The sequence below is a fragment of the Tachyglossus aculeatus genome, chromosome 1 (genome assembly GCF_015852505.1).
Source record: "Tachyglossus aculeatus isolate mTacAcu1 chromosome 1, mTacAcu1.pri, whole genome shotgun sequence".
Lineage (NCBI taxonomy): Eukaryota > Metazoa > Chordata > Mammalia > Monotremata > Tachyglossidae > Tachyglossus > Tachyglossus aculeatus.
The window spans coordinates 64,750,257-64,763,318 of NC_052066.1; the positions used below are offsets into that span (position 1 = coordinate 64,750,257).

Below are 13,062 nucleotides of genomic sequence, written 5' to 3' on the forward strand. Positions count from 1 at the left end.
CAGGTTGTCCCACGTGGGGCTCACAATCTTCATCCCCACTTTCCAGATGAGGTAACTGAGGCCCGGAGAAGTTAAGTGACTTGCCCAAAGTCACACAGCTGATAAGTGGCAGAGCGGGGATTAGAACCCATGACCTCTGACTCCCAAGCCCGGGCTTTTTCCCCTGAGCCATGCTCCTTCTTTTTTAGCCTAGGGATTTGGAGAGAGAGAGGAAGGGGTTGGAGAAGCTAGGAGATGTTGATAGGAAGTCATTAAATGGGGAGAGGCTGGCTAAGACATTGGGCAAGCTCCTATATGCAAATTCGGCCACAACCGTAGACTGTGAGCCCACTGTTGGGTAGGAACTGTCTCTATATGTTGCCAACTTATGCTTCTCAAGTGCTTAGTACAGTGCTCTGCACACAGTCAGTGCTCAATAAGTAGGATTGAATGAATGAATGAACTATAGAGCTGAACAATGTCATCAGGCCCCACTCATTCCTCACTAAAGCTCATTCTGCCCCAGACACTAGTCGAATCATCCACAGAGTCGAAAATTGTCTCAGGAGAGGACAGTGAGACTCTGTTTTGGCTTTTTTTAAGATATTTGTTAAGCGCTTACTCTGTGTCAAACACTGTTCAAATGACGGTGTAGATACAAAGTCAGTAGGTTAGTCAGAGTCCCTGCCCCACATGGGGCTCACAGTCTAAATTGGAGGGAGGAGGATTTAATCCCCACTTTACAGATGAAGGTACTGAGGCACCGTGAAGCAACTTGCCCAGGGTCACCCAGCGGACATTCATTCATTCATTCAATCATATTTATTGAGCGCTTACTGTGTGCAGAGCACTGGACTAAGCACTTGGGAAGTACAAATCGACAACATATGGGCTCGGTTTGGAAAGGCCTCCTGGAGGAGGTGAGCTCTCAGTAGGGCTTTGAAGGGAGGAAGAGAGCTACCTTGGCGGATGTGCAGAGGGAGGGCATTCCCCTTCCATCCCCCCCATCTTACCTCCTTCCCTTCCCACAGCACCTGTATATATGTATATATGTTTGTACATATTTATTACTCTATTTATTTATTTATTTATTTTACTTGTACATATCTATTCTATTTATTTTATTTTGTTAGTATGTTTGGTTTTGTTCTCCGTCTCCCCCTTTTAGACTGTGAGCCCGCTGTTGGGTAGGGACTGTCTCTATATGTTGCCAACTTGTACTTCCCAAGCGCTTAGTACAGTGCTCTGCACACAGTAAGGGCTCAATAAATACGATTGATTGATTGATTGATTGATTCCAGGCCAGGGGGAGGATGTGGGCCGGGGGTCGATGGCGGGACAGCGAGAACGAGCCCCACTGAGGAGGTTAGCGGCGGCAGAGGAGCGGAGGGTGTGGGCTGGGCTGGAGAAGGACAGAAGGGAGGTGAGGTAGGAGGGGGTGAGGGGATGGACAGCCTTGAAGCCCAAAGTGAGGAGTTTTTGCTTGATTCGAAGGTTGACAGGCAACCACTGGAGATTTTTGAGGAGGGGAGTGACATGCCCAGAGCGTTTCTATACAAAGATAATCCAGGCAGCAGAGTGAGGTATAGATTGAAGTGGGGAGAGACAGGACGTTGGAGGGTCAGAAAGCAGGCTGATGCAGTCATCCAGTCGGGATAGGATGAGTGACTGTACTAACAAGGTAGTGGTTTGGATGGAGAGAAAGGCCGGATCTTGGCGATGTTGTGAAGTTGAGACCGGCAGGTTTGGGTGACCTCACCACTGGTCTGTCTGTCTGTCCTTTAGTGTGACGGGACACTTCTGGACCTGAGCAGCGCCTCTCTGGAGGGCATCGCTGTGCTCAACATTCCCAGTATGTATGGAGGCTCCAATCTATGGGGAGAGACCAAGAAACAACGCAGCTACAACCGGATGAGCAAGAAAGGGCCTGAGAAGCTCCACTCCACCGTGGTGACCGACGCCAAGGAGTTGAAGTTCTGTGTCCAAGGTGAGCCGGGGTGTGACGAGGGCCTCCATTCAAAGCAGCCTCTCTCCCACAGAAATTCATTCAGTCGTATTTCTTGAGCGCTGACTGTGTGCAGAAAACTGTGCTAAGCGCTTGGAAAGTACAATTCAGAAGCAAAGAGAGACAATCCCTGCCCACAACGGGCACTGTCTAGAAGAAATCCTGCAATGCCACAAACACTGACGTCCTGAGACTTCTCGCAAACTCTGCCCCATTTATCTCTGTCAGTGAACCTTGACCCTCACTCTCTGTAGATTTGGCTGAGATAATAATAATAATAATAATAATAATAATAATGATAATAATAATAATAATATTTTTAAGTGCTCACCATATGCCGGGCACTGTACTAAATGCCAGGGTGGATACAAGCTAATCAGGTTGGACACAGCCCCTGTCTCAAATGGGGCTCCCAGTCTCAATCCCCATTTTACAGGTGAGGTAACTGAGGCGAAGAGAAGCTAACTGACTTGCCCAAGGTCACAGAACAGACAAGTGGCAGAGCCAGGATTAGAACCCATGACCTTCTGATTCCCAGGCCCTAATTCTATCCACTAGGCCATGCTGCTTCTGAGATGCAAGCCCTTCCTCATACTGAATCTTAGATGTTCCCTTGCAGGGAGTGTCCAGAAGGTAGAGAAAGTTGGTCCATTTCCCCCTACCCAATAATAACAATAATAATAATAATGGTATTTGTTAAGTACTTACTATGGGCAGAGCACTTTTCTAAGTGCTGGGGTAGATACAAGGTGATCAGTTTGTCCCATGTGGGGCTCACAGTCTTAATCCCCATTTTACAGATGGGTAACTGAGGCCCAGCGAAGTGAAGTGACTTGCCCAAAGTCACACAGCTGACAAGTGGTGGAGCCGGTATTAGAACCCGTGACCTCTGACTCCCAAACCCGGGCTCTTTCCACTGAGCCACGCTGCTTCTCAATGGGAGAAGGTGTTTGCCTGTCTGATCCCAGCAGGATTTCAGGCCAAGCTCATCCCACCGAACAAATGTAATCCCGACTCCACCACTGCCTGCCGTGTGATCTCGGGCAAATCTTTTTTTTCGAATATTTGTAAAGGGCTTACTATGTGCCAGGCATTGTACTAAGCACTGGGGTGGATACAAGCAAATTAAGTTGGACACTGTCCCTTGTTCCATGTGGGGCTCACAGTCTCAATCCCCATTTTACGTGTGAGGTTACAGGCACAGAGAAGTGAGTGACTTGCCCAAAGTCACACAGCAGAGAAGCGGCGGAGCCAGGATTAGAACCCACGACCTTCTGAGTCCCAGGCCCTTGCTCTATCCACTACGCCATGCTGCTTCACACTTGTCACAGTTGCAATAAAAGGGCAAGTAGGCTGAGTGTGAGAAGTATCCTTTATGACTTGGGTACCCAGGTCCTGACATGGAATGCTATCTCTGCATCCTTTCATTCATTCAGTCGTATTTATTGGGCACTTACTGTGTTCAGATCACTGTACTAAGCACTTGGGAAGTACAAATTGGCAACACATAGAGACGGTCCCTACCGAACAACGGGCTCACAGTCTAGAAGGGGGAGACAGATAACAAAAGAAAACATGCGGACAGGTGTCAAGTCATCAGAATAAATAGAAATAAAGCTAGATGCACATCATTAACAAAATAAATAGAATAGTAAATATGTACAAGTAAAATAAATAGAGTAATAAATCTGTATAAACATATATACAGGTGCTGTGGGGAGGGGAAGGAGGTAGGGCAGGGGGGATGGGGAGGAGGAGGGGAAAAAGGGGGCTCAGTCTGGGTCAGTCCTTCACCCCCAGCTCTTGGCTTTGGGGGTCAGAGGGGAGGATTGTGGATCACTGAAGATGACAAAAGAGCTCTGACTACCAGAATGATTGACTAGACTTTCTCCAGTGTGCCTGCCAAAGGCATTCATTCATTCAGCTGAATTTATTGAGTGCTTACTGTGTGCAGAGCACTGGATTAAGCGCTTGGAAGAGTACAGTACAAAAATGAACAGGCACATTCCCTGCCCGCAGTGAGATTACTGTCTAGGGAGTGGGGAGACAGACATTAATAGAAAGAAAGAAATTACAGATGTGTACAGAAGTGCTGTGGGACTAGGAGGGGGAAAGAACAAAGGGAGCAAATCAGGGTGACGCAGAAGGGAGTGGGAGAAGAGGAAAGGGGGGGCTTAGTCAGGGAAGGCCTCTTGGAGGAGATGGGCCTGCAAGAAGGCTTTGAAGATGGGGAGAATCAGCGTGGCTTAGTGGAAAAACCCTGGGCTCGAGAGTCAGAGATCATGGGTTTGAATCTTGGCTCTGCCACTTGTCAGCTATGTGACTTTGGGCAAGTCACTTAACTTCTCTGTGCCTCAGTTACCTCATCCTGTAAAATGGGGATTAATAATAATAATAATGGCACTTGTTAAGTGCTTACTATGTGCAAAGCACTGTTCTAAGCACTGGGAGGAGATACAAGGTGATCAGGTTGTCCCCCATGGGGCTCACACTCTTCATCCCCATTTTACAGATGAGGTAACTGAGGCTCAGAGAAGTGAAGTGACTTGCCCAAAGTCACACAGCTGACAAGTGGTGGAACCGGGATTAGAACCCATGACCTCTGGCTCCCAAGCCCGGGCTCTTTCCACTGAGCCACGCTGCTTCTGTGAGCCCATGTGGGACAACCTTACCTTGTATCTACCCCAGTGCTTAGTACAGTGCTTGGCACGTAGTAAGCGCTTAACAAATACTATTATTATTATTATTGTCTGTCAGATTTGAGGAGGGAGGGCATTCCAGGCAAGAAACGAGCCTGCTACAGGTGAAAACAAACCTGCCAAACGGCGGCCTCTGTTAACGTTAGAAACGGAAATCCAAGGGAGCGGAATTGCTTATGGAAAACTGCCCCCTTCCCTCCCAGCTGAAGACAAACAGTTCAGCTCCACCTTCAAGCAGGAGGTGACTGGCATAGGGTGCCAATATCTGCTGAGCCATATTTCCTGGCAGAAAAAGGAGCTCTCCCCAGCCTCCGAACTGTTCGCCATTCCGGGCCAAAATTAAGTCACTTCCCTCTCCCGGAGAAGCATAGTACGCCAGATGCCAGAGCTTTGCAGGCTCTGGGCTTGGACTACCTGAGGACTGGCTCTCTCCTCCATAATCACGCGCAGAGCAGATAGGGGCCTCAGTCAGTCTGTCACTTGTATTTATTCAGTGCTTACTGCTTGCAGAGCACTGTACTAAGCGCTTGGGAGAGTACAATACAGTGGATAGGGCCCGGGCCTGGGAGTAAGAAGGACCTGGGTTCCGATCCCGGCTTTGCGTTGTCTGCTGTGTGGCTTCGGACAAGTCACATCACTTCTCCGGGCCTGTTACCTCATCTGTAAAACGGGGATTAAGAGTGTGAATCCCATATAGGACGTACCTGTAAATATGTTTGTACGTATTTATGACTCTATTTATTTATTTATTTTACATGTACATATTTATTCTATTATTTTGTTTTGTTAATATGTTTTGTTCTGTTGTCTGTCTCCCCCTTCTAGACTGTGAGCCCGCTGTTCGGTAGGGACCATCTCTATATGTTGCCAACTTGTGCTTCCCAAGCGCTTAGTACAGTGCTCTGCATACAGTAAGCACTCAATAAATACGATTGAATGAATGAATGAAAGACAGGGACTGTGTCCAACCTGAATAACTTTCATCTACCCCAGTGCTTAGAACAGTGCTTGGCACCTAATAAGCGCTTAAAAATACTATTATTATTGTTATTATTGTTAACAGTATAACAGACACATCCTGCAAGTTAACAGTCTAGAGAGGGAGGCAGACATTCCCAAGCACTCAGTACAGTGCTCTGCACACAGTAAGCACTCAGTAAATATGATTGAATGAATAAATAAATAAGTAAATACAGCTGACAGTTCTGTAGGCTAAAAATCTGAGTTGTTGGGGATCTCAAAGCATGGGCAGAAAATCTAGGAAGATAAATGGGGAAGGGAAAGGCAGAGAGAGCAGGGAGGTTAGAGAAATAATGGGAAAAACTCTAGACTGTAAGCTCATTGTGGGCAGGGAATGTGGCCACCACTTCTGTTATATTGTACTCTCACTAGTGGTTAGTACAGTGCTTTACACTCAGTAAGCACTGAGCCCCCTATTTCTTCTCCCCTTCCTCCCCCTCCCCGTCCCCCCTGCCCTACCTCCTTCCCCTCCCCACAGCACCTGTATATGTTTGTACGTATTTATTACTCTATTTATTTATTTTATTTGTACATATTTATTCTATTTATTTTAATTTGTTAATATGATTTGTTTTGTTGTCTGTCTCCCCCTTCTAGACTGTGAGCCCGCTGTTGGGTAGGGACCGTCTCTATATGTCGCCAACTTGTACATGACCTTGGGCAAGTCACTTAACTTCTCTGAGCCTCAGTTACCTCATCTGTAAAATGGGGATTAAGACTGTGAGCCCCACATGGGACAACTTGATCACCTTGTGTCCCCCCCAGCGCTTAGAACAGTGCTCTGCACATAGCAAGCGCTTAACAAATGCCATCATTATTATTATTCCCAAGCGCTTAATCCAGTGCTCTGCACACAGTAAGCGCTCAATAAATACGATTGAATGAATGAATAAGCGCTCAATAAGTACGATTGATCGTTGAAAGGGAGAGGTGTTGGCTTTCCCCAACAGGGGTCCATGAGCAGAGAAGCTGAGAATGAGAAGCGATGGGCACGGGAGGGCGGAAAACCATCCGGCCCTTCCCGTCTCTGCTCCCCTGGCCCAGCCGATCATTGCGGCTACTGGAAGGACTGAATTTTTAAGGAATGGACCTCATCGGGCTTTGACATTGGGGGTGTTGGCGTGACCCAGTGAAAAGAGCCCAGGGTTGGGAGGCAAAGGATGTGGGTTCCAATCCCAGCCCCACCGCTTGTCTGCTGGGTGACCTTGGGCAAGTCACTTCACGTCTCTGGGCTTCAGTTCCCTCATCTGCAAAATCAATCAATCGTATTTATTGAGTGCTTACTGTGTGCAGAGCACTGCACTAATCACTTGGGAAGTACAAGTTGGCAACAGATAGAGACAGTCCCTACCCAACAGTGGGCTCACAGTCTGAAAGGGGGAGACAGAGAACAAAGCCAAACATACTAACAAAATAAAATAAATAGAATAGATATGCACAAATAAAATAAATAAATAAATAGAGTGATAAATATGTACAAACATATATACATATATACAGGTGCTGTGGGGAAGGGAAGGAGGTAAGATGGGGAGGATGGAGAGGGGGACGAGGATCCCTGTTCTCCCTCCGACTTAGAGTGATCCCCGACCTAATTATCTTGTATCTACTCCAGCCTTTAGTACAGTGCTTGGCACATAGTAAGCGCTTAACAAAACCCACAGCCATTATTATTATTACCTGGAATGGCAAGGCAAAGTCAGAGCCAAGGATGCTTTTATCATTGTATTGATTGAGCGCTTAAGTGCTTCATGATCACATCAGCCACAGTCCCAGAGGAGACTCCCAAGCTAAGTGGGAGGGAGGGGAGGTGCTACCTTGCTTCATTCATTCATTCATTCATTCATTCATTCATGCATTCATTCATTCATTCATTCAATCGTATTTATTGAGCGCTTACTGTGTGCAGAGCACTGTAATAATAATAATAATAATAATAATGGCATTTATTAAGCGCTTACTATGTGCAAAGCACTGTTCTAAGCACTGGGAAGGTTACAAGGTGATCAGGTTGTCCCACAGGGGGCTGACAGTCTTAATCCCCATTTTACAGATGAGGTAACTGAGGCACAGAGAAGTTTAAGTGACTTGCCCAAAGTCACACAGCTGTACTAAGCGCTTGGGAAGTACAAGTTAGCAAAATGTAGAGACGGTCCCTACCCAACAACGGGCTCACAGTCTGGAAGGGGGAGACAGACAACAAAACAGAACAGGTGGACAGGTGTCAAGTCATCAGATTAATAGAAATAAATCTAGATGCACATCATTTACAAAATAAATAGAATAGTAAATATGTACAAGTAAAATAAATAGAGTAATAAATCTGTATAAACATATATCCATATATCATTCATTCATTCAGTCATATTTATTGAGCGCTTACTGTGTGCAAAGCACTATATTTAGCGCTAAAGAGAGTACAATATCAAAACAAGGAGAGACATTTCCTGCCCACAACGAACTCGCAGTCTGGGGGGGGAAACAGGCATTAATATAAGGAACGAAAGAAGGAAGGAAAGAAAGAAATTACAGATTTATACATATGTGCTGTGAGGATGGGAGGGAGGATGAAAGGGAGTGAGTCAGGGTGATGCAGAAGGGAGTAGGAGAAGAGGAGGGGAGGACATAGTCAGGGAAGGCTTCTTGGAGGAGATGGGCCTCACTCCCTAATTTCTCCAGTAGCTTCATGGATAGCCAAGAGAGATCTTGATTCCTAGGCTGTCTGGGTCAAAATTGACTGGTGGTGATCACTTTAAAGAGCAGGGCAGGACTATAAGTGTGGAGAGGAAGGTGACGGCCATGATAGTTGGAACTAACCAATTGAAGTATTCCGTTCTTTAGCAATCAATCAACCAATCAATCAATCATACTTATCAAGCTCGTTGTGGGCAAGGAACGTGTCTGTTATATTTTTGTGTTGTACTTAGTACAGTGTCCTGCACACAGTAAGCGCTCAATAAATATGGTTGACTGATTGAACACTTACTGTGTACAGAACATTCATTCATTCATTGTCGTATTTATTGAGCGCTTACTGTGTGCAGAACACTGTACTAAGTGCTTGGGAGAATATAGTATTCAATCGTATATATTTAGCACTTACTGTGTGCAGAGCACTGTACTAAGTGCCTGGGAAGTACAAGTTGGCAACATATAGAGATGTTTATATAGTATAACAGAGTTGGTAGATACATACCATGCCCACAGTGAGCTTAGAGTTGAGAGGGGAGAAAGACATTAAATATCGAGATATAAATTATGGATGTGGACACAAGTACTGTAGGAATGGTAACAGTCACCATGTTTGGTGGCTGAGTAAGAGTGAGGTTAATAGAACTAGGCAGAGCATTCACCCAAGCGACCTTAAGCCGTGTGGCCTAGTGGATAGAGCACGGACCTGCTGTGTGACCTTGGGCAAGTCGCTTCACTTCTCTGAGCCTCAGTTACCTTATCTGCAAAATAGGGATTAAGACTATGAGCCCCATGTGGGACAAGGACTGTGTCCAACCGGATTAGCCTGTATCTACCCCAGGGCTTAGATCAGTGGCCGGCCCATAGTAAGCTCTTTATAAATACCATATTTTTTTTAAGTGCCATGATAGGAGTCATTCATTCATTCATTCAATCGTATTTATTGAGCGCTTACTGTGTGCAGAGCACTGTACTAAGCGCTTGGGAAGTACAAGTTGGCAACATATAGAGACGGTCCCTACCCAACAGCGGGCTCACAGTCTAGAAGGGGGAGACAGACAACAAGACGAAACATGTGGACAGGTGGAACATATGGACAGGTGAAACGTGGACAGGTGGTTTAGGAAATCTAAAATTATCCTGTTAATGAATTCATCTCTTGCTTGTGCTGTGCCTCAGGCTTGTGAGCATGGTAATATGGCACTAGCAGACAGAGAGAGCGCCTGATTACTTATGACAGAGTTTGAGAGGTCAAACACCAAGCACTCCGGCATTGGAGAGCGATGGAAATATGGAAGGAAAAAATGGAAACCTTTTGTGGTTTTCAAAATCCATTAGCTTCATTGAAGTCGCTAGCCTCTGATGCATCGGGTAATATTTCTAGGACATGGTTTGTGTGTTAATTGAAGACTAATTGATTCAAGTTGGTGAGTAATCAGTGGAAGGTACATGAATCGGTACATCAACCCTGCAAGGACAGCCTTTCAGATCACCTTTTCTCTTCATCAAATCAATCCAAGGAGGAAGTCATTAAAACCAAGATTGAAAGGAGCATTGTGCAAAGAAGTTTTACTCACCTGACAAGTTATTTCTCCTCCCGTTTGACCTGACGGCTCACAGTCAGCCTCCTCCCTGGGTTTCTAGATCCTCCCTCAGATTTTCCATCCCCTGGGGTTTCCTCCAACTAACTTCCTGGTCATCTCTAAGCCCCCAGGGACTCAGATCCCTGAGGGAACTTAGGTTGGAGGCAGTTGACATCATCATCATCATCATCTTTATCATGCTATTAATAATGAGAATCAGCATGGCCTAGTGGAAAGCGCAAGAACCTGGGAGTCAAAAGATCTGGGTTCTAATCCCTGCTCTGCCAACTGCTTGCTGGTTGACTTTAGGGAAGTCTCTTAACTTCTCTGGGCCTCGGTTACCTCATCGGTGAAATGAGGATAATAATAATGAATAACGATGGCATTTGTTAAGCACTTACTATATGCAAAGCACTGTTCTAAGCCCTGGATGAAATCCTCGTCCCTCCACCTTAGACTGTGAGCCCCATGTGGGCCAGGGACTGCGTCCAATCTGATAAACTTATACTTACCCCAGCGCTTAGAACAGTGCTTGACACAGAATAAGCCCTTAACAAATACCATTTTAAAAAAAGGTTAGTATGTGCCAAGCTCTGTACTGAGTCCTGGAGGAGATAGAAGATAATCAGTTGGACCCAATCCCTGTTCCACACGGGGAGCACGGTCCAAAGAGGAAGGAGAAAAGATATTCAATCCCCATTTTAGAGAAAACTGAAGAACAGAGAAGATAAATGACTTGCCAAAGTCACACAGCAGGTAAATGACAGAGCTGAAATTAGAACTCAGGTCCTCGGTCTCCCCAGCCTGTGCTCTTTCCACCAGGCTAGGCTTCAGGGACTGTCTCTATATGTTGCCAACTTGTACTTCCCAAGCGCTTAGTACAGTGCTCTGCACAAAGTAAGCGCTCAATAAATACGATTGATGATGATGATGATGATGATGATGCTTTTCTGCACTTTGGACTTTCAAATGTCACCTCTCCCAACCTGACACTCTGACCTGAAGGTTCAGAGTAGCCAAGCACTTAGTACAGTGCTGTGCTCACAGTAACACTCAATAAATACAATAGACTGCTCCATGGCAGGAAAGAAGGAATATCTTGTGTCCGCACCAATGCTTAGTACAGTCCTCTCTGCCGAGGAAGTGTTGAATAAATGCCATTCGTTGATTGACTGTATCTGAAACCAGTCTTGTGTTCTCTGCCCAAAACATACATTAACCAGGGATGTTCCAGCTCAGTCAATCAATCAATCAATCAATGTTTTTAAGAGCACATCTCCTCCAAGAGGCCTTCCCTGACCAAGTCTTCATTTCCTGTCTAAGCCTAAAATTTCCCTTCTCAGTGCCTCAGTTCCCCATCCACAAAATGGGGATCACAATCCTCACCCCTCCCTACTTCGCAGGGACTTCAGGAGGGTAGGTGTAATAGAGTTTTACAATCATGTAGGGAAAGTGCCAAGTCAGCCCCAGCTATCCTCATGCCGTTCTTCTTGACTGTCGCCCACTTCCACTCGAAAATTGTGAATTCCCTGTCCCCACCTTCTCACTCCTCTTCCTCCCAACCCCCTTCCCCAATCTCCTTCTTTCTCACCCTTAGAAGAGGCACAATTGCCAGAACGGTGACTGTGTTCCTGAGGGAATTGGTGTTTGGGGTGGGCGAGAAGCCTCTTCTCACGCCACCATGTTGTGTAAGCTGTTTTAATAACGGCGGAGATACTTCATCAAGTCTGAGTGCTCAGCTAATTAATATTGTAGGAGCTTCCCCCCCACCCCCGTGGCTGCTGCCTCTCCATGCTGCATTATTTCATTTTCCTGGAGGATGTTGTCATCCTACCATCCCTCTCTTGCTTTCTGAGGAAACTACTACTACTAATAATAATTCATTCATTCAATCATTCAGTCGCATATATTAAGCGCTTACTGCGGGCAGAGCCCTGTACTAAGCTCTTGGGAAAGTATAATACAACAATAAAAAATGATATTCCCTCACAGTCTAGAGTGGGGGAGACAGACATCAGTACAAATAAATAAAATGACAGATATGTACCTAAGTGCTGTGGGGATGGGATGGCGGGGAAGAGTAAAGGGAGCAAGTCAGGATGACGCAGAAGGGAGTGGAAGATGAGAAAAAGTGGGGCTTAGTCAGGGAAGGCCTCTTGGAGAAGATAATAATAACAGATAATAATAATAACTGTGCTATTTGTTAAGCTCTTACTATGTACCAAGCACTATACTATGCACTGAGGTTGTTACAAGATGCTGTACTCTCCCAAATGCTTAGCCCAATGCTCTGCACATAGTACCTGCTTAATCAATCAATGGTATTTATTGAGTGCTTACCGTGTGCACAGCAGTGTACTAACCACTTGGGAGAGTACAATAGAACAGAACTGATAGACAAATTCCCTGCCCACAACCAACGTACAGTCTAGAGGGCAAGCAGACATTGATATCAATAAATAAATTAAGGATATGGGGCTGGGGGAGGGGTGAATAAAGGGCGCAAATCCAAGCATGATGCCGAAGGGAGCGGGAGAAGAGGAAATGAGGGCTTGGTCAGGGAAGGCCTCCTGGAAGAGATGTGCCTTTAATACCATTGATTGATTGATTGATTGATTGACTGACTGAGCTGGAATATCCCTGGCTAATGTATGTTTTGGTAGAGGACGCAGGACTGCTTTCAGATACAATCAATCAATGGCATTTATTCAACTTTTCCTCTGTCCAGAAGACTGTACAGGGGGCAGAGACGAGATAATCAGAATGGACACAGTCCCTGTCCCATGTGGGTGTCCCATTGTAAATGATAACTGTAGTATTTGTTAAGCACTTACGATGTGTCAAGCACTGTACTAAGCCCTGGGGTAGATACAAGATAATTAGGTCTCACGTCGGGCTCATAGTCTAAATAGAAGGGAGAAAAGATATTGAATCCCCAATTTGCAGTTGAGGGAACTGAAGCCCCGAAAAGTTAAATGCTGATGATGATGGTATTTGTTAAGCGCCTACTATATGCCAGGCACTGTACTAAGCGCTGGGGTGAATACAAGCCAATCAAGTTGGACACAGTCCCTGTCCCGTGTGG

At 45.7% G+C, this 13,062-nt stretch overlaps 1 protein-coding gene across 1 annotated transcript in view; it reads left to right on the plus strand.

Annotated features, from left to right (window-relative positions):
* DGKG (diacylglycerol kinase gamma) overlaps positions 1 to 13,062 on the plus strand; it is a 459,919-nt gene that overhangs the window by 377,871 nt on the left and 68,986 nt on the right. The window contains exon 23 of the mRNA XM_038750502.1: positions 1,765 to 1,966. Within this exon, the coding sequence (XP_038606430.1) occupies positions 1,765 to 1,966 (202 nt within the window). The remainder of the gene's footprint in view (positions 1 to 1,764; positions 1,967 to 13,062) is intronic.